The sequence below is a fragment of the Mya arenaria genome, chromosome 1 (genome assembly GCF_026914265.1).
Source record: "Mya arenaria isolate MELC-2E11 chromosome 1, ASM2691426v1".
In the NCBI taxonomy this organism is placed as follows: domain Eukaryota; kingdom Metazoa; phylum Mollusca; class Bivalvia; order Myida; family Myidae; genus Mya; species Mya arenaria.
This window is the reverse complement of record NC_069122.1, coordinates 38,934,618-38,954,234: the sequence shown is the minus strand read 5'-3', so window position 1 is coordinate 38,954,234 and position 19,617 is coordinate 38,934,618. Positions and strand designations below refer to the sequence as shown.

Here is a 19,617-nt window from a genome sequence, read left to right as displayed (position 1 = left end):
AAATCATGAGTCCATTTAACCACCTGTGCTAAAAATCCATAAATAGAATAGTTTGTTTGTTTTAAATTATTTTCTGCTTCAATTTAACATATATTTTGGGTTCCTTATTAACTTTCTGCAATAAAAAGATGGGCTCCTAAAGGGACGCCTGACGTGGCCACCTGACTTGGGAGATTCTAGAGGCCCTACATGATATGTGGTGTCCTTGGGAACCCAGGACACTGTTAGTGTCGAACGCTGGTTACAGGAACATGTTTCAGAATGTTTGCACAGGAAAATGACTGTCCATCCTCATGCATGGAAGTAATATTGATTATCATGCAACAAGTAAGAAATAAACTTAATTTTGCCAATGCATGTCAGACGTAATAATGGTTATTATTAGTTCAAACTGCACATATCTTACCTCAGTCTCAGCACCAGATTAATTTGAACGGGGTTATCCACAGACGAGCCGCCTTCTGATTGTTCTTCAGCAGGTTGGCTGACAGGTAGGCCCTGGTCTGTGGTTGGGGGTGGGTCGGGGCCTGTAGACCCCAGGGGAAGCTTTGTGATGTCCTCTGCTAGGTTCTTCACAGCCTCATCATCTTCATCTTCCCCGGGCCGAACACGGGGCGACTGGAACACGAAATAATTATTTTTCGTTTTGTCATTCAGTTTTCAACAAAGAATGCTTAGTACATACTCATGTTCAATGATAACCTACATTACTTGATAATGTCATAAAAAAATACAATGCCATCTTTTTATACATAAAGTATATCTACACTCACACATTTACACTTTATTTTTATGGAAAATTGAGACAAAAACAACTCTTTGGCTTTGAGAACTATTATTAGGCCAAAAAAATACATTTGGTTTGGGTTACCCAACGCTACCTACAAAATAGGCGCCGACCCTACCATTTTTATAGTTGTATTTTTTTTTTATAAAAACCTACTTACCCTACCTGTTTTATAAAAGGATGTAACCCTAACCAACCATTTTTTTTTGGCCTTACTAAAAAAGTCTATCTAATGCAGCATTGGTTTGATTATATCTGTTATTTTGTTAATGCTCTTTTCTTATTTATTTTTTAATTTGACAGTGCTTCTCAATATCAATACCGTGTAATTTCGTGTCAAACTAAAAGTATGTTAATGAAAATCTTGATTGAAAACGTACAAGACTTAGCAGACAATTAACACACAATAAGTAACAGAAATAATACATTCTCATTACATTTACTGATATCTTATCAAAATTAGTTGGGTATTTTTGTCCTAAGAAAATCTTGTACATATTTGGAGCTTTCCTTTTAAAGCTGCACTTTCACAGATTGAAATTTGACAACATTTTTAGTTTTTGTCTCAGAATCAGCTGATATAGGCAGCAATGCTTTCAATTCAGTCATATAAGGTACTCCCAATAGAACAGATCTCAATTGTTTGGAAAACTGTCAAAAAAAATATTTTTCTGAGAGCGTTTGTAATGCTTTTAGCCATAAAATATATTTTTTCAAACATAAATATTAAAAATTGCCATCTGATCTTTAATTAGCAGTCTTATATCACAGGTTTTCAGACATTAACGCTTAATTTGGCTAATTCCAAGACAAACAAGAGGGCCATGATGGCCCTAAACGCTCACATAAGCAAAGGGCCACAACTCTGTGATAAAGCATTAATAAAAATGTTGTAATTTAAACATACCTTTGCTGATGATACTGCCTTGTTTTATATTTGTAAAGGGTCATGCAATGAAGCTACCTGTAAAGTTTCATTGAATTGGGCCATGTAGTTTCAGAGATTTTTTTTAAAGCAAATTAGTAAGTCAGCCATTTTGGTAGTTTCAGAGGAGATGTTTTTTAAAGCAAAACAGGAAGTTGGCCAGATTGTTGTTGTTGTTGATCAATCGTGACCCCTCATATTTTTTGTAGAAGGCTACCTAAGGAAGCTTCCTGTGAAGTTTCATTGAATCTTGGCCTGATCACAATAGCTCACCATGAGCACTTTGTGCTCTGGTGAGCTAAAAATTAAAAAGTTGTCAAAACAGTCAATCAGTGAAAGTGCAGCTTTAAGTATACATTTCAGTTTTATTATATATATATACTTTTAAGTGTATCAATGAAGCAATAAGTTAAAAAGGAAAAGAGTAAAAAAAGAAAAGCTATCAGTCCATAAGAGAGGTCAGAGTAACTAAATGTACAAAAGCCACATCCATAAAATAGCTGAAAATATTGAAATTAAATAAATATGATACACCATTCAACTAAATAATAAAAAAAACTAAGATGAATAGAAGATATCAGGCTTATAACTTCCTATTGGCTTATTTTTAGTTTGGCTGTTTTGTCATAGCTTTGTTGTGTAGTGAGAAAAACATTAACCTCAACCATAACTCATAAGCCATTCAAGATATTGAAATGAAACTTGGAACACTTGGGAGACGTGCCAGTCTCACAACATGCACAATGTCATTTGCAGCAAGGCCAATAAATCTGCTTCCTAAATAATTATTGATTATTTTTGTCCCTCTCTTTACTAAAAAAGAACAACAACAGACAGACATCGGTATCCATAATACTGAACTATTTTTCTTATGTAGTAATTACATGACATGAAGTAAATTCTTAATGATTAAGAATGGGTGGAGTGAGCATAGCAAACGAGGCCTTCTTAATCATTAAAATATTACTTCAGGTCATATTACTGACTTAAAATAAAACTTTATTGGCTGATACATTGTGAACGCTGAAAATGTAGGTTGTATTCTTACTCTTTATGGTTATTTTGTTACAGTATCAACCAAACCAGAATAGATTATTAGTGCTTATAACAGAAGCAAGAAAAGTACATGCAAGCATTTATTAAAAGTGACTTTTCTTTAAAACTATTTGAAACCTTACCCCATTAAGGTTTACAATTTTAATCCTAGCAAACTTGATAGATGCAAGTCTGAATCATGAAAATATCCAAAGGCATCAATATAATACCCCAATTTTAAAAATGAAGAATGAAGTATGGTTCTTGAATTTATCTTTACACATAACGAAACAGACAATAATTCTTATGTTAGATAAATCTATTAACAACAGACTACCTTAACAAGTGTGTGGGGGGCATACACTACCGGCAGGTAAGTTAAACACATAACAAAATAGCATATCACTATTGTCCTTTCGGATAACTCATTCATCTACCCTTGAAATACACTTCAACTGGGAGATTTAGTCCCCAGAAGCAGAAAATTTATATTCAAAATGCCATGCTTTAATTTTGGCTTGTTTGGGTGTTGCCAGAGTTTCTTGTATAATTGTTTGTATTTTAATAAAGAAGTATGCAAGGAACATATTAAGCTAAAACCAAACAAGCCAAAAAATTTAAGCATGGCATTTGAAATGTAACTTTTCTGCTTTCAGGGAACTAAATCTCCTGTATGAAGTGTATTTCAAGGGCAGATGAATGTGTTATCGGACAGGACAATATCAGGGATGTGATTGACCGGGAAGTTGAATTTCTAGGGCCGAAACCATTTTGGCGATAGTTTGGTCAGCGCTTTAGGCCCCCAATGGGATTACAAGGGGTTGAAGCACCCTTCAGCAGAAGCAAAACTGGCCTTTTAGAAACCATTTTAAGGGCTCTCTCACTGACTTTAAATTTGAATAAACTTGAAAAGTCAATACTAACATCAAATAAAGTAACAAACAAAAGGCAACCAGTCATTTTTTTAAATCTTTATATTAAAAAAACCCATTGGGAGTCAGCATTAGGAGTCAGAGTCAGAGTCGCTAGAGCCATGCGATACGTGAAAATCTGCGAATCTGAGGTCAAATCACATCGCTGTATATGAAGCTACTTACGGATACACGTTACATGCATATGATGGGTGGAGCATACACTACCTCGGAATCTTCCGCGATGTCCCCGAGCTCGCCGTGAGGTAGTCTCTAAAACAGGCATGCAAACACAGTAGAGTAACACACTCACAAATGCATAATGAAGCCAGCTGTCTTCATGATATACTTTGGTGATTTATGAATTTTCATACCCAAACAATTGTATACAAAACTTAATGAATGTACGTTATTTTATGAAGTTTTCCGAGCCATATGCCTGTTCAATTAATATTTGGGTCAATTTTAGTAGTAATTACTTAGATTAACTTCATATTTTTTTTCCAATATTAACGTCGTAAAGTCAATATCATGAAGTTGCAAAAAAAGGACCTTACAAAATATAAAATAATCTTTCTTTTGTTTTTAATATGTACAGGTCACTTTGTGGTATAGTTATGATTTATCAAAACTGTCTTTCAAATTTTCAAAATCTTTGAACTTAAATAATCTTAGATTTAACTTGTCAAATTTTCTAAATCTTTGAAATTAGATACCTTAAGAAATAACATAAGGCAGTCAATTGCTTAAAGACACAACTGACTTCACAGAAATGGTATAATCAAACAAACATGGGGACAATTGTTCAGAATTTTGTTAAAGTTAACAACATCGTTGACAGCATCGTTGTTAACTATAAAAGAGAAAATGAATTGTGATCTATCATATGTTTAAATAAAACCGGTACAGCTGAACATCTGTTTCAAATCTTGTAAGAACAGCAGATCACGAGTATGTGTGTTCATGAACGGTCCAGAGCAATTACTATTTAAAATTTAACAATGTTGTTCACTTAAATGAGGTCCTGTACAATTGGCCCATTGTCATATAATTATGAACATAGGATAAAACCTGTAAAATCTTGGGAGCCTTTTCATCAATAACCTTGTACCTTGGAAAGGATTTGAAATAGTTCATTAATAATGCTCAACATCTCTCGAAGCTACGACATTCAGTGTGTGTGTACCACGTGATAAATTATGTTATATATGCTACGTTGGAAGGCAACAATTCACTTAAAATGATGACTTCAACCAAAGAAATTTTTCTTTTACTAAACTATTTTAAATGAAACAAAGGGCAGTCTATGCCGCTTAAAGAGCCCGGCCCTTGTTTTATTACCGGAGTGTGATAAGGTGACTAGTTTCATCAAACACTCCAACAAACATGTTTTCAAGTCTTTGATAGTGCTCCGTCAGACGGCCGCTTTGTAAAATGGTTGTCAAAGTGTTTTAAGAAACTAAACTCTTAATCAAACTCTGGTAAAAGACTGAAGGCGGGGCTCCGTAAGGTGTAGACTGCGCTTTGTTGCCTATAAAATGGTGAAGAAATAGTAAAATTAACTAAGTTTAAAGTCTTCATTCGAAGCAAAATGTTGCCTTCCGACTTAGCATTTATGACGCAATTTATCACATGGTATACCCACACTGACATTGATTCTCTGATAATTGATGAAATGATCCCCAAGCATAAGAATGTACACTTTCTGAAAAACGACATGTATTCACTTCTCTAACGTTGTATACTCAAAATAACACTTTATACTAAAGAATCGATTATTCCCAACAAAAAGAAGCACTTCTGTTTTTGTACTCAGTCTTCTGAATTCTATAGAAAGTATGTGGTTATTTCTCCCAAAAATATTATTAAAATTATTGCCTGTATTCTATAGGTCTTAACTAATAAGTTTAAGTTTTGCTGAATTGACAAACACAGCGAATCTTCCAGCTAAAAAAACACTTTTCATTTCATTTTTTCACCCTGCATATATTCTTATTATACTTGTTAACTTAGCATAGATGTTGATTAACATACCTGTTAACTTAGCATACTTGTTAACGTAGCATAAATGTTAATTAGCATAGTTATTAACTTAGAATAATTATTAACATAGAATACTTGTTAACTTATCATACACGTACATTAGCATACTTTTGAACTAAGTATACTTGTTAATTAGCAAACATGTTAACTTAGCAAACATGTTCTTAAGCATACTCGTTGTCTGAGCATAAATGTTAATTAGCATACTTGTTAACATAGCAAACATGTTCGTTAGCATACTTGTAAACTTAGGATACTTGTTTGTTAACTTAGCAACTTAGCATAGTTGTTAACTTAGGATATTTGTAAACTTAGCATTGTAGTTAACTTAGCATACTTGTAAACTTAGAATAGTTGTTAACTTAGCATAGTTGTTAATTTAGCATACATGTTAATTAGCAAACTTGTTAACTTAGCATACTTATTAACTTAGCATACTTGATTACTCAGCATACCTGTTAACTTAGCATACTTACTAACATAGCATACCCTTTTTTTTACCTGATTTTTCTCAGACACCATTTTTCCCTTAGGCATTATCTATCCCAGCATATTATATACAGTAAAATTTTGCATTTATTAAATTTCATCAATGGTGTTTGGAATTTTTAGATCAAAGAAAACACCTCACATAAATCTTGTTTATTATTCAAATAAATTAATGAAGTCTGAATGCATACAAATATCTATCATATTAATAATTAAACCATTTATACATTTAGCATTTTTAGCATATAAAATTCAAGGGAGTTATGTGCGTAACTACAAAACAATTATAAAAAATCTTTCAGTTGACTGAATAAGCAAAAAACGGCATATTCTTAACAGGTTAAAGAAATTCATACTACACTTTATATGTACTGGGGTACACATGGAAATTAGAAAAGTACTAAAATATTTCAATAAACAATTTTATGTTAGACTATTAAAATGAAATGCTAAATGTTTCATAAGTTTCACAGACATTTTTAAAAGCTGCACTCTCACAGATTTCCCATTTTGACAACAATTTCATTTTTTGTCAAAGAATGAGCAAATTTCTGCTTAAATATCTGCAAACCAGTGATATTAGACTCCTGACAAAAGATCAGATTGCATATTTTCAAATTTCCCTTCAAAAAGTAATGTTTTACAGCTGAAAACGTTACTAGTAAGAAAAATGCATAAAACATCAATTTTGACTGAAATATGAATATCTGCAATCTGATTTTTTGCCAGCAGTCTTATATCACTGGTTTCCATGCACTTTCGCATAAATTGGCTCTTTAAAAGACAACAAAAAAGTTGTCAAAACCTTCAATCTGTGAGAGTGCAGCTTTAATGTTGTTACTTTCTAGTATTTTACTACAGCTACATGTACATTTAATTATCTAGTAGAACAAATAAACAAGTAGTGCAAACATCCAAAACCTTATCATGCAAAAAACCAACACTGTTATGAATTGTTCAACTTAACTTTGAAAACCTTGCCCAAACTTATTAGCAGGAAGCGTATTCAATAACTGAATTGGATGTTACTTAAAGGCCTAGTTTAATCCTTCTATAATTGCCCCCCCCCAAAAAAAAATCAAACAAAAAAACTGTGTATAGTACACAACCTCTGTGTATAGATCTTATTCTAATTGCCTAATTTTCTTATCAGATCTCTGATCTGAGTATCCTGCTGTGCAGTTTTGGATATATAGAAATGGTCCCGAAATGGCCCTGATCCAATACACAAATACACAGGAAATTGGCCCCTACTGTGACAACAGTACAATTAGCAGGAGATGCACAACAGGGGATTGTCATGCCAAACATTCCTTTAACTAGGCCTTTAAGTTTAAGAATAGAATCTGAGTGATTTGATTGGACTGTAAAAATAACTGACCAATAGACTGAATGGAATCAGTGATGCATATTTAAGGATAAGAATAATATTGAATACTAACCAAGATTACTTAAGGTGACTATAAACTAATTGCTAGATTTTCATCCAAGCCCTTCCCACTTTGTCCACCGCCCCTTAAATTTCATTTAGTTGAACAAAAATGTTGAGCAAGTGACTGTATTTGCGTATCAGTACAGGAACTGCTTTTATTCACACCTACATTGATGATGTATAACATTCACATGTAAAAAAAATGTCTTAGATATTTATGACGATCATGTTTGTGGTTCGTCTAGAAATATGTTTATGGATCCTTATGCAATAAATCAAAGCATGAACACATATTCAAAGGTGAAACAGAAGTCTAAGAAATAAAAAAATAAAATGTCACCCCCCCCCCCCCCCCCTCCCCCAGCCCTGTCTCCATTTAAAAAAAAACAAATGGATGAAAATGTACTCTAGCAATTGAATTCCCCATGACCCCCCCCTCTCACCCCCCCACCCCAAACCTATCAAACTTTCAAACCCTTCCACAGTAACTAATTCCACTATCCCTGTGTAATGTATGCTCCAATTTTGTTTTTGCCTTACTCTAGAGTTACCTTCATACTTCATATCCATCTTATCTGGATCCACCCTAACCCACAGTTCCCCATCCTTCTACCATAACAATTTCTTCTATCCCTGTGTTATGTAAGCTCCAACCTTTTATTATTATTGATTTACCTTACTCCAGAGTCACCTTCATATCCAGCTTACCTGCATCCCTTCCCCCCTAACCCACAGTTCCCCACCCTTCTATCAACCACATAAACAACTTCCTCCATTGATGTGTAATGTAAGCTCCAACCCTTTTTTTAAAAACAGTTTACCTTACTGGAGAGTTCCCTGGCTTTTGAGCTTTTCTGAAGAGCATGTATGAAAGTTGGCAAATTGAAAAACCTGATAGATTTACTAGGGCCCCTGGTGAGTCTAGGACAAAGTGTGTGTAGGGTACCAGGGGTGCCAAGCCCCCCTGAAGCTCCTAGAAATTTAACCCTTTGCATGCTGGGTAAATTGTCGTCTGCTCAAAAATGTCGTCTGGTTTATTCTAAATTTCTTTCAATTTACTTAAAACTTTGGGCATATATTGACTGAGTGGCAAACAGCTTGGAACCTGACCAAGCGCCGAGTTACTGGTCTGGTCTGGTTCCAAGCTGTTTGCAAAGCCTTTAAAATCGCCATCAGCAGCCTAAGGGTTAATTAAGGTTTTGGACAGTATCATCCAAACTTCATCTATACATTTAGAAGAGTCCAGAAGTTATTGTTAACAATCTGGCCCAAAGCAACAACAACATCTAATAACTTCAAACAAACACACAACATAAGAATTGTTAAGGATTACAAGTTATTGTACAAAAATAAAACTATAATTATGGTGCATTTCATGTATCGTCAAAAACCGATTGTACTAGCGATAATCGGTTACTTGAGTGGAACCAATTATCGCTAGTCAAACTGAATCTGATTTCCAACACTAATACTCTCCCAAACCATCTCAACAATTTCCTCCCCTGCCCACGAGGTTACCTACCCTGCCATGCTCCGAGGCAGCTGCCATCCCCTCTTCAGACTCAGCATCCATCTCATCATCCGACCACTCCCACGTACCGTCCTCTGTCTTGTGGAGCCGTCCACTGGAACCCGGCACACGCTTCACCTGATATGCAGCAATAAAAGTTTTATTTGGTCTTTTAAAATAAAAAATATTTCATCTCATGTTGAATACAATGACAAATCTACCTGAAACAAAGGCTAGAATTTATCATGGTTTGTTTAGCATTACAAGGCCAACTCATAAAAATACAACCAGATTTTTTTAGCATCTCCTGCGGTCATATTTTATATAAAAAAAAAATGTTTGACATTACAATATTAAGAAGTTCGAGTATGCACTTTTCAAAAAAACATAACATTTAAGATTTCGAATCCTTCTTTGTTTTTAGGTGATAAATTGAGTTGAGATTGAGATTTTACCTAAAATGCTTGAGAAATATTCCAGCCAGTGGATGCTTCAGCATATATCTTATGGAGATATTTTTACCATCGCTTCTTGATTTGTTTAAGAAACGCTGCCCTGGCCCCGATTTCTCAAAACTTTTTAAGTCCCTTGTAACAGGATTAAGCTAAGCTTTCTACTTTTGGTTTTCAATAAATTGCGTAATGTTAACTTCTTAAGAGTTTTTATACTTGAGATAGGAATTATCATTATGATTATTAGAATAAACAATTTATTATTTATCAAAATTTTATTTAAGTATGTATTTTGGCTTATTAAAATAAGCTACTTAAGCCTGTTAAGCTTAAGAAGTTTCGAGAAATTCGGGCCTGATGTTGTCATACACGATACTTACTTTCTGTGGCTTTACCGGGGATCCTTCGGACAGCAGAGTCTTTATCAGGTAAGCCCTGTCCTTAGCTTTCTTGATAAACTCATGCTTCAGAAGCTGTTTGGCTGTAGGTCTGAAATGAGACCAACACTGGGACTGCAATGGTGAGGCAGTGTTAGATGTACATATGCAAGAACAGATATCACACCAAAGCTACACAGAACTAAAGATGTCACCTGAGTGACAAATATCCCATACGCTGCCTGAACACGGAAATGAACTCCATCAAACATAGGTAGGTCAAACATACCTGAACTTGACCTGTTTTCCATAATTTAAATAAGTTTACAAAATATAATTTAAATCCTTTGCATCTGTCATAAGGCATTATCCGGACACCAAATTTTGGCATATTCTTTAAAGTTAAAAAGGGTCTATTAGTCTCACAAAAAATGGTTATTTGTTAAGATAGTATCTGTATCTTATGGTGTTGAATGTGTATATTACTTAACACATCGACCCTGTTATAAGATATCGTGCGGACACCATTTAGTTTTTTAATAATAGAGGATATAATGCAGTTAATGAATAGTAGTTTGATACCATCATCAAATTTAACCTGTTTTTCACAGTTTCAAACATGTGTACCAAATAATAAATCCTTCAAATGTTCATGAGTTACTGTCCGGACATCATATTTAAAAAAAAAAAATATGTTGAAAAGGGCCATAACTCTGTAAAAAAATAGTGTTTTTTAACCCAAGTGTTACTTATTCTTTTTTATGGTGTAAATATGTGTATCAAGAATAATATGAATCCGACAAACTTTTCATGAGTTATCGCTCGGACAAGACTGATTGACCATCCAACAATTGCACTTATATTTACCCATTAAACTTTGTTTGGTTGGCGTATAATCAAACAAATTTGAAACAATATATAAATTCATGAATACTCGTTATATATTGTATTGTAACGACTATCGAGCATATTTGAATATTCATTCACTGACAGCGTCATGTCAGTGACAATTAATGCTGTGGGTACCTTTTCTCAGGTTCTTTCTTCAGACAGTCAGAGATAAATTTGCGGAAGACTTTGCTGTAGTTCTTGTACTGGTCTTTGTCCTCAGCCCCAGCATCCAGGGATGGGGGATCATTCTGTAGGGTCAGCATCAATACCTGAAAACAGCACAGATGTTACACATTTCAGTTACACCATATAAGAAACCAAAGAACACATTTTTTGAACACCAGACAAGTACTGTGCATTAAATAACTGATATTATTTTCTTTTTATCAACAGATTTCAAATCAAGAGCACTGAAATTGGAAACTAACACTTGCCTATTTTTACAGTGACTATATCTACATCTCAATAGTTATTAAATCTAGAGTTATGGGACTTGCTACACATGTGGGGATCTCTGAAAACATATGTAATAAGTTTCATGTAAAAATCTTGAATGTTTTATCTAGTTCTAGTCCAAGTTAAAAATTGTACAAGCCAACACCGAAATGAAGGCTGACACAATACATGGACTCTTCTTTGGTTAAAAAGATGAGCCAAAAAATGAATCTGATCAAATTTCCTAGATCTCAAACCCACGATCTCAATACTCTGTACTCTGACAGTCAAGAGGGTTTTCAACTAGTTTTACATAATCCAAAAGTTGCTTTCAAATTCATCCAAACCATATTTGGCCTATAGATGCATATGAAGCAGTACATAATTAATATGACACTTACATCAAGCGACAGTTCCTATAAATACCTTCTTTGTTCAACTAAAGAATATATTGAACCTAAGTTAAGTCCATTAACCAAGGATATCAAGTATCCACAAAATCTTTCCATTGGTTTAAACAGTAATAAATATTCATATGAGCAAGCTGTCAAGAGACCAATAACAAACAAGAAGGGATTAAAGTAGAAGTAGGAGTGGTTACTAAAGAGTATCTTATTGACTTTTGGTTCAGACTTGCAAGTAAAAGGGAAAGTCCTATTCTAGCTTGTTTCTCCTCTCTCAAAAGACAGTATGCAATCCTTCACATTTGTTTCCATTTTTTTAGGGAACTTTTTAGGGCTATTCCATTTTAACATATAACCCCTGGGAGGGGGGGAGGCACTTTATATCATGCCAACCCCCTATAAAAACAAATTTACCCTTTTAGGCTCCAAATTAGCGAAAAAAGACACCCTACCATATATACTATTCAAATAGATAGCTTCCCCCCAAGATTATATGTTTTTCTGGCATAGCCCGAAGATGGAGCACTTCATATCCTACAATTAGAGTCACCGTGGGTGTATTTTAGAACATTTTATTTTTTCTCAAACTATTTTTCAGGCAAAAGAAACCAAGAAACAGTATGAAGCAGTAAAAGTATAACAAAAGGGTATAAAAAAGTAGGACCACTTAAAATCCTGTATCAGGATGGTCAAGAGTCAGTGGTGGTTTCAAGCGACTACGTGGGTATCTGATGATACCCCATACACTCCAAGAACAGGAGTCCAGCTTCATACCTTCATTGGAGGGAACCTGTGGTAAGGTGCAGTGCCGGTGGCCAGCTCAATAGCAGTGATACCAAGACTCCAGATGTCGGCCTTGAAGTCGTACCCTGTCACCTGGGGTGGAAAAAACAAGATTGGTTATAATTGTAGTTATAACAAATCAGCATTTAATTTTTTCATTAAATTAAACTTATTTATTTTACAAGAATTGTTAAACAATTTATTAATACATTATATTCATCACTCTCATTGGCACGTTGTGAATGTAAACTTTTTTGCTTAAAAACTTACAAACTCTCCCAAAATTACAAATTGTTTTTAATTGTTTATAAATTTCATAAAATTTTCTTCAATAACCTGTCTCTTAGGTCATTCTTACCTGCAAATACCGGGGATCCCGGCTCGATGGATTGTTTTTAAAACTTTTTTGGTATCGTTTGTAATTAACTAATTTACTCTTTTTGTAAAAGTTTGAAGAAATTAAGATATTCTTATGAAATGTTCATTATAACAGGTAATTGAGTGTTAAGCTGGTTCACAAATATTTAAGTATTTGAATATAAGTTTGTGCAATTATAACGTACATGTTGTGTTATGTTTTTTCGTTAAGTTATGAAAGACAGAAAACAGTTATGGAAATTTACTTACTGTTGCAAAAAACATAACCATTGCATCACAAGTACTGATTCCAGGTTTAACCATTTAAATGGTTATAATGATACTATGTATAAAGAATGTATTCCTTACTGATATGAACTTTCGTGTATGTCCGATAGTTAATCAAAATGCTTGATCTGATTCGATTCTCGATAGCAAATGGAGTCCTATTTTCAAACAGCCTAGTTTAAGGAATGTTTAGCATGATAATCCCCTGCTGTGTATCTCCTGCTAATTGCACTGCTTGACAGCAAGGGCCAATTTCCTGTGTATTCGTTTATTGGCTCAGGGCCATTTAGGGTCTATTTCTATAATTAAACCTTGAAAACTGCACAGCAGGATAACAGATCAGAGATCTGATAAGAGGGATCAAGGCAAGTAGATTAAAGACCTAGTTTAAGCCTTCTATAAGTGTGGGGGGGGGGTCACTTATAGAAGGCTTAAACTAGGCCTTAAAGAGTGACCCGTAAACAGTTGTTGAGCATCTTTGATCATAAAATTGGTAAGCATTATATAACCCAGTGTTCCTAACCTGTTCCATGACTTCAGGTGCCATCCAGCATGGTGTGCCGACAAATGTGTGTCTCACAGTGTCCCGGGTCTGATCCTTGCCAGTGGCCAACCATGCCGACACACCAAAGTCTGTGATGGAACATTAAAATGTTAAAATAGACAGGGCTAACACAGGCAATGCATTATATAATACACAAAAAAATATTGATACGAATTTCCTTGCCTTTCAGTACATGACACTCCTGTCCCTTATCGTAATTAATGGGTGTATCAATTATATCGCACCTCCCATATAATAAACCTTTTCTTCATATAGAAGTAGCCACATTAGTTGATCCCTGTGAATCCCTTCTTTATATAACTTTGGAGTAAAAAGGTGTATCTATGAGGCAATAATAGAGGAGTAGAAGGACTTAAAGCTGCACTCTCACAGATTGAATGTTTTGACAACTTTTTATTTTTTGTCTTGGAACGAGCCAATTTTTGCGAAAATCCATGGAAGCCAGTTATATAAGACTGCTGACAAAAAAAGCAGATCGCAGAGTTTTATAAACAAGTTAAAAAATTGATGTTTTATGCATTTTTCTTAAACCGTTAGTAATGGTTTAAGCCATGAAACATAAATTTTAGAACGGAAATATGAAAATCTACAATCTGATTTTTTGTCAGCAATCTTATATCATTGGTTTGCAGATATTCATGCAAAAAATTGCACTTTCCAAGACAAAAAATAAAAAAGTTGTAAAAATAGTATATCTTTGAGAGTGCAGCTTTAATATAAATCTATAGTATAACACTGGTTAAATTATTGGTCAATGGTAATTAATGGATAAATATTATTAAACCAATAAAAAACATTTTGGCTAACTTTAACCAAAATCAAACAATTAACCAGTTTTATTCAATAGGCTGTAGACCTTTATTTAAAAAGAAAACATCCATCATTTTTGTCTATGAGGCAGATAGGAGATATGATGTGGCCACTTCTATATGAAGAAAAGGATTATTATTGGGGATATGCGATATTACGTCGAAAGGCAACATTTTGGTTAAAATGAAGACTTAAAACAAAGATTACTTTTCTTTTACTACACCATTTTAAATGAAACAACCGGGCACTCTATGCCGCTTAAAGGCCCTGCCTTTGTTTTATTACCAGAGTTTGATAAGGTGATTAGTTTCATCAAACACTTCAACAAACCTCAAAATAATGTTTAGGCAGTTCTCCGTCAGACGGCTGTTTTGTAAAAAGGTTTGTTGAAGTGTTTTAAGAAACTAAACTCTCAATCAAACTCTGGAAAAGACCGAAGGATGGGCTCTGTAAGCGAGACTGCACAATGGTTCATATAAAACAGTTAAGAAATAGTGAGGTTATCTTTGTTTTATTGTCTTCATTCTAAGCAAAATGTTGCCTTCATACGTAGCATTTACGACGCAATTTATCACATGGTATACACACACTGAAAATGGGAGAAGTACTAACCAGCAATATACACATTTCCATCCTTCCCCAACAGAATGTTCCCAGCCTTAATGTCCCTGAAACAAGAACAAAGAAGGATATAATGTTTGGCATAAAATGATTGGTCAAATTTCTACATATACATGTTTGGCATAAAATGATTGGTCAAATTTCTACATATAAATGTTTGGCATAAAATGATTGGTCAAATTTATACATGTAAGGGGTCAGATTATTGGTCAAAGGTATGCATGTACATGTAAAATGACTGGTCAAATCTTTACATGTACATGTATGGCATAAAATAGTTGGTGAAATTTATACATATACATGTTTGGCATAAAATGATTGGTCCAATTTACACATGTGGTTAAAATGATTGGTCCGACTTCTACATGTATATGTAATGCATAAAATGATTGGTCAAATTTATACAATTACATGTATGGCATAAAATGATTGGTCAAATTTATACATGTACTGCATAACATGTATGGTTTAATCATCAAAGACACAAACACAACAAGTTCAAGTTCAATGAATCTTTATCACAAACAGGCTTTCATATTCTTCTCAGTAATCTTATAATCCATTTAGACATGTACACGTATACTCTATTTATATGAATGAATAATCTTCGGGGGGGGAAAATATGGATGTTACATGCGTATGGAGTATTAAGCTTGGACTGTTTAGGAGTAAGTCATAAATAGAAGCTTTGATTTATTGAAACAATAAATATAGTACTTATATAAAATCAGTCATCAAGACATCTGATTCATGTAGTTAAATATAGTTAAATATAGAAAACAATCATGGACTCATCATATACTCAAATCTTAGGGAAAAGTAACTTCTTGGTAGTCAGAAAGAATGAGATAAACCTACCAAGGAGGGAGAAGTCTTCCATAACTGTTATGAATTACATAAATTATCAAACTTGTTATCCTAAAGTTGAATAACTAAGCTCTACAAACATCTCAAAAAGTCTCTCTGCATTAAACTGAAGCGTATGGATACTAATTTTCTAAAAAAAGAAAATAAGAAAGGAGGATTTTATTTTTTTACATTTTCTGCAAAATGCACTACTCTTTCAACTTTGTAAAAACCATAAACCCTTCCAACAAAAAGCGAAAACTTCAACCATGTCACCCTGTAGGATGAGCCCGTCAATCTAGTACCTGTGAATTTGCCCGTTGCTATGGAAGTATTCCAGGCCTTTCAGCACTTCTTTCAGAATGGTTGCGATGGTGGATTCGTCGAACACACCGTTAGTACAATGGCCAGTGCGCATCTTTGACTTTATTATGTCGAGCATGGAACCTGGAAAATGAAACTATACTCTTAAACAGAATGTTTAGTAACAGTTTCCCTCAAAAACTATAATGACATATACTGGTAGTTTATTCATGCATAAACATTGTTATACATTCATGTATGTAAACAGCACTGCCTTGCTACATGTATGCATTTTGCAAAGATGTATTTATAAACCAGATATACTAAAACAATCTCAGGGTTCTTGCTTCAAAACAAAACTTTGGAAGTCCCTGAACTCACTCTTTTGCTTTAATGCTCCTACTTTTGTATTTGGGATACACACGTTTGCCTTTGGAACTCCTATTCGTCTCAGGAACTAACATTTTTGGTATTTGAGTGAGAACTCTGAATCAGTCATTACATTTGGGGCTCAGTGTACATGCACTTGACCACATGATAGAAGAAACAGCATTTAGAACGTCTTCAATGAAAAAATCTTGATTTTCTTTCCAAAGTTACAAATCTATTCCGAAAAGTTACAAATCTATTCCAAGAAATGCCAAATGTATTTAAACAGCTTAAGTTAAAGTCTGACCTCCTCCACACAGCTTCATGATGACCCAGAGTTCATCCTTGACCACAAACGATGTATGGTAGCTGACTACGTTCTCATGCTTGCACTGGCTCATAGCCTGAATCTCTTTCTGAAATTATAAAGAATCCTTTTTTTCTCTATTAAACCATGAAACACAGAGTTACTCTGAGGTTTAAATACTCTTAATTTAATAATGGTCACAAATAAAACATTGTGGGTTGTTGGAAGACCAAAGTTATCACTATTTGTTGTAAGGTAGTTTGGTAGCTTCAGGCCTAATTCAACCCGTTATTTTCTATTCCTAATTATAACAAATTAACTCAAACAAGCTGAAAATGTAACATTTAAAGCTGCACTCGCACAGATTGATATTTTTGACATTTTTCTTAGTTTTTGTCTCATAATCAGCTGGTTTTGGTATCAAAGCCCTCGATGCAGTCATTTAAGATCATTCACAATAGAACATATCTGAATTGCATGGAAAACTGCAAAAAAAATTCTCTTAAAGCGTTTATAGTAACGCTTTTAGCCATAAAACATCTATTTTCAACGTAAATTTGAAAAACTGTGAAACAATATTTTGTCAAAAAAGTTAATCTGTGAGAGTGCAACTTTTTGAAGCAGAAATACTAAAAACACTTATTTACCAGGAGTTCTTCCACAGTGGTGTTGCATTTTTCCAGGTTGATTCTCTTCACAGCCACATTCTCATTCCTTGGCTTGCAGAACGCAGCCTGCACCACTGCAGTGGCCCCCGCACCTAAAATACAAGTATATCATATATATCATTTGATGGCAAAGACATGAGCTATTCGGCTATGGATTGTTTAATAAGAGTGCCTGCCATGTTACAACAGCAAACCTGTTCAGCTAACTTTTCTGTGACATTGCCATGTTACAACAGCAAACCTGTTCAGCAAACTTTTCTGTGACATCATGTCGGCTGGCCCCAGTAGCAGAAATAGACTTGTTGGATAATATATCAATTCAGACCAATATATGTTTTAAACTATAAAGCATAATTTTGTCCATTTGTTTTGTAAATAGCTTGGGTTTTATTGTATAATTTAATCCTTCATAGACATGTAAATGTGAAATACTAAACTTATGTGCTAGAATTTACACAAGGTTTTCTAAAAGTTCAAAAAAAATCTGTGTCAGTTCAATACAGTATATATAAGATAGCAAATGATTTTTTTCAAAAATTATTTATTCTTTTTTTTTTTTGGAAACCAAACAGATATGTAAAAATGGCCGAGCCTATGATTTGTCACTGGGATAAATTAGACCAGACTGAAATGGTAAGAGGGACGAAAAGATCTAAATTTGTGTAACCATCTTGTCCTGTATTGAGTGCATTCCCAAGATACAAACTTTAAAAAAATAGAAAAGGTAAAAATGTGCAAAAATCCCTCACATTTAAATGGCCTTATTCAACTGTTTCAGGGGTGACAACTACGCCTAAATGCTGCCTGAACACAGAATTGGTAAACTATATCTTTGAAATTGGGCCATACATGTAGCTCCATTAAACTTTGACAGGTTGTAAATGTAGTCAATGATGACCTGTATTTTCTTGTGCTCCAAATGTATACCCAAAATGATTTAAATCTGCCAATCCTTTCAAGAGTTAATGTAAAGACACTTTATGTTCAACAAATTCAATGTTGAAAATGGGCCATGGGCCCGTAAAAGATTTCAGGATTGATACCAAAGTCATTGACTTCACCTTGAGTTTATCATTAACCGTTTCATGTGGGATCATCCTGGCAAAACCCCCAGACCGACAAGCTCAATCCTATTTACCTCCTCAAAGTTTGTTTTGTTGGGATATAAAAAAAGTGATTGACACCTTTGGTGTAGGCGCCAGGCCAAAACTGAGAACACACTCAATAATTCATTCTGCTGCATCCAGAGGTCTATACTCATTGTTTTGCAGGAGGACCTACTTTTCTTAAATATCTGCATCAGCAGGATTCATCCTATTCAAACGAATGTGTGCAAAAAAATGTACCTGGGACCGACTCATAGTTTTGCTCCGGGACCATGGTTCTGGAATATGTGAGTCAAACAGACCCATTCATTTAGCACTGTGCTTTACTTTTTTTACTTTAGGTTTATTTAAAATATGGTGTCAGGAGTTAATGTCAGGAGTTTCTTGGCTGTTATAATAGGTTAATATGGGGAGGTGTGTAGTGTGCTTGTATTAACCAGCCGTCTGCTCATTTCATAAGGTAGGCTGCCGTGGTAGTCAACGTTTGTGTGGTCCTGCACAAAGCACACTTTCCTTGGAAGTTGATTAAAATAATCATAACACTTAGAATGATAATAAAATATCTTGAATTATGCATGTTTACAACAGAACTATTTTTAACCTTACTGAACCTCAAAAGCAGTTGAATCAACCAGATACCGATTGTTGTTGGTTTAATAAACTCGGTCAGTTGGTGAAAATAGTGGGTGGGGTAAAACACACGTGTATGAATTTACAGCTACCAAAAATTGCCACGACTTAAAATGTCCAAATCATTTAATAAAATATAAATGGCTTGCCAATAACATCTTTTAACTCGTATTCCTCGCGTTTATTTGACCAGGCGATTTCCGTCATTTCGGACAAGAACACGGAAGTAATTTATTTTGACCCTACGAAATTTCATTAGACATAACGTCCCAG

General features: G+C 34.3%; 1 protein-coding gene across 2 annotated transcripts in view; it reads right to left on the bottom strand.

Moving 5' to 3' along the window:
* LOC128233468 (serine/threonine-protein kinase OSR1-like) overlaps window positions 1–19,617 on the bottom strand; it is a 29,628-nt gene extending 10,011 nt beyond the window's left edge. The window contains exons 1-13 of one of the 2 annotated variants that reach the window (XM_052947155.1): window positions 19,494–19,617; window positions 17,588–17,700; window positions 16,941–17,049; window positions 16,267–16,408; window positions 15,107–15,162; window positions 13,643–13,752; window positions 12,466–12,567; window positions 10,988–11,121; window positions 9,965–10,073; window positions 9,145–9,270; window positions 6,203–6,241; window positions 3,887–3,931; window positions 407–618 (exon numbers count right to left, since the gene is read on the bottom strand). In XM_052947155.1, coding sequence (XP_052803115.1) covers window positions 407–618; window positions 3,887–3,931; window positions 6,203–6,241; window positions 9,145–9,270; window positions 9,965–10,073; window positions 10,988–11,121; window positions 12,466–12,567; window positions 13,643–13,752; window positions 15,107–15,162; window positions 16,267–16,408; window positions 16,941–17,049; window positions 17,588–17,700; window positions 19,494–19,551 — 1,355 coding nt within the window. In that variant the 5' untranslated portion in view covers window positions 19,552–19,617. The remainder of the gene's footprint in view (window positions 1–406; window positions 619–3,886; window positions 3,932–6,202; window positions 6,242–9,144; window positions 9,271–9,964; window positions 10,074–10,987; window positions 11,122–12,465; window positions 12,568–13,642; window positions 13,753–15,106; window positions 15,163–16,266; window positions 16,409–16,940; window positions 17,050–17,587; window positions 17,701–19,493) is intronic. The other variant, XM_052947162.1, reaches the window with a different exon arrangement.